Genomic DNA, 350 nt, shown 5'->3' with positions numbered 1-350 from the left:
CCAACCCCCCTGCCAGCAGCAGGGACACCTTCCACTAGACCAGGTTGCTCAAAGCCTCATCCAACCTGGCCACAAACACTTCCAGGGAGGGAGCATCCACAGCTTCCAACTTCCCCCAAGACTCATCCCTCCTCTAAGACAGGACACCTTGCCGAGCTCCCCAATTCCTGTGCAACCCTTCCCTAAATGTCACTCCCATCTAGAACCTCCCTTCCAGTTGAGAGACCCTCTCCAAAATCCAAGTCCACACCATGGAAGAATTAAGACATGAGAAGTTCCCCAGCCCCTCACCGATGTAACGCTCCTTCTCGTCCGTCTGTCCCCCGATGGCCACCCGCCCGCTGCCAAGC

General features: G+C 56.9%; 1 protein-coding gene across 1 annotated transcript in view; it reads right to left on the bottom strand.

The window, feature by feature from the left end:
* Positions 1 to 350, bottom strand: part of LOC104530884 (aldehyde dehydrogenase family 3 member B1) — a gene marked incomplete at its 3' end in the record, with an annotated part of 3,192 nt that overhangs the window by 274 nt on the left and 2,568 nt on the right. The window contains exon 7 of the mRNA XM_029086901.1: positions 292 to 344. Coding sequence (XP_028942734.1) covers positions 292 to 344 — 53 coding nt within the window. The remainder of the gene's footprint in view (positions 1 to 291; positions 345 to 350) is intronic.

The sequence above is a fragment of the Antrostomus carolinensis genome, unplaced genomic scaffold (genome assembly GCF_000700745.2).
Source record: "Antrostomus carolinensis isolate BGI_N321 unplaced genomic scaffold, ASM70074v2 scaffold43169, whole genome shotgun sequence".
In the NCBI taxonomy this organism is placed as follows: domain Eukaryota; kingdom Metazoa; phylum Chordata; class Aves; order Caprimulgiformes; family Caprimulgidae; genus Antrostomus; species Antrostomus carolinensis.
Note: the sequence above shows the minus strand (reverse complement) of the source record. Positions and strands in the feature narration are given on the sequence as shown.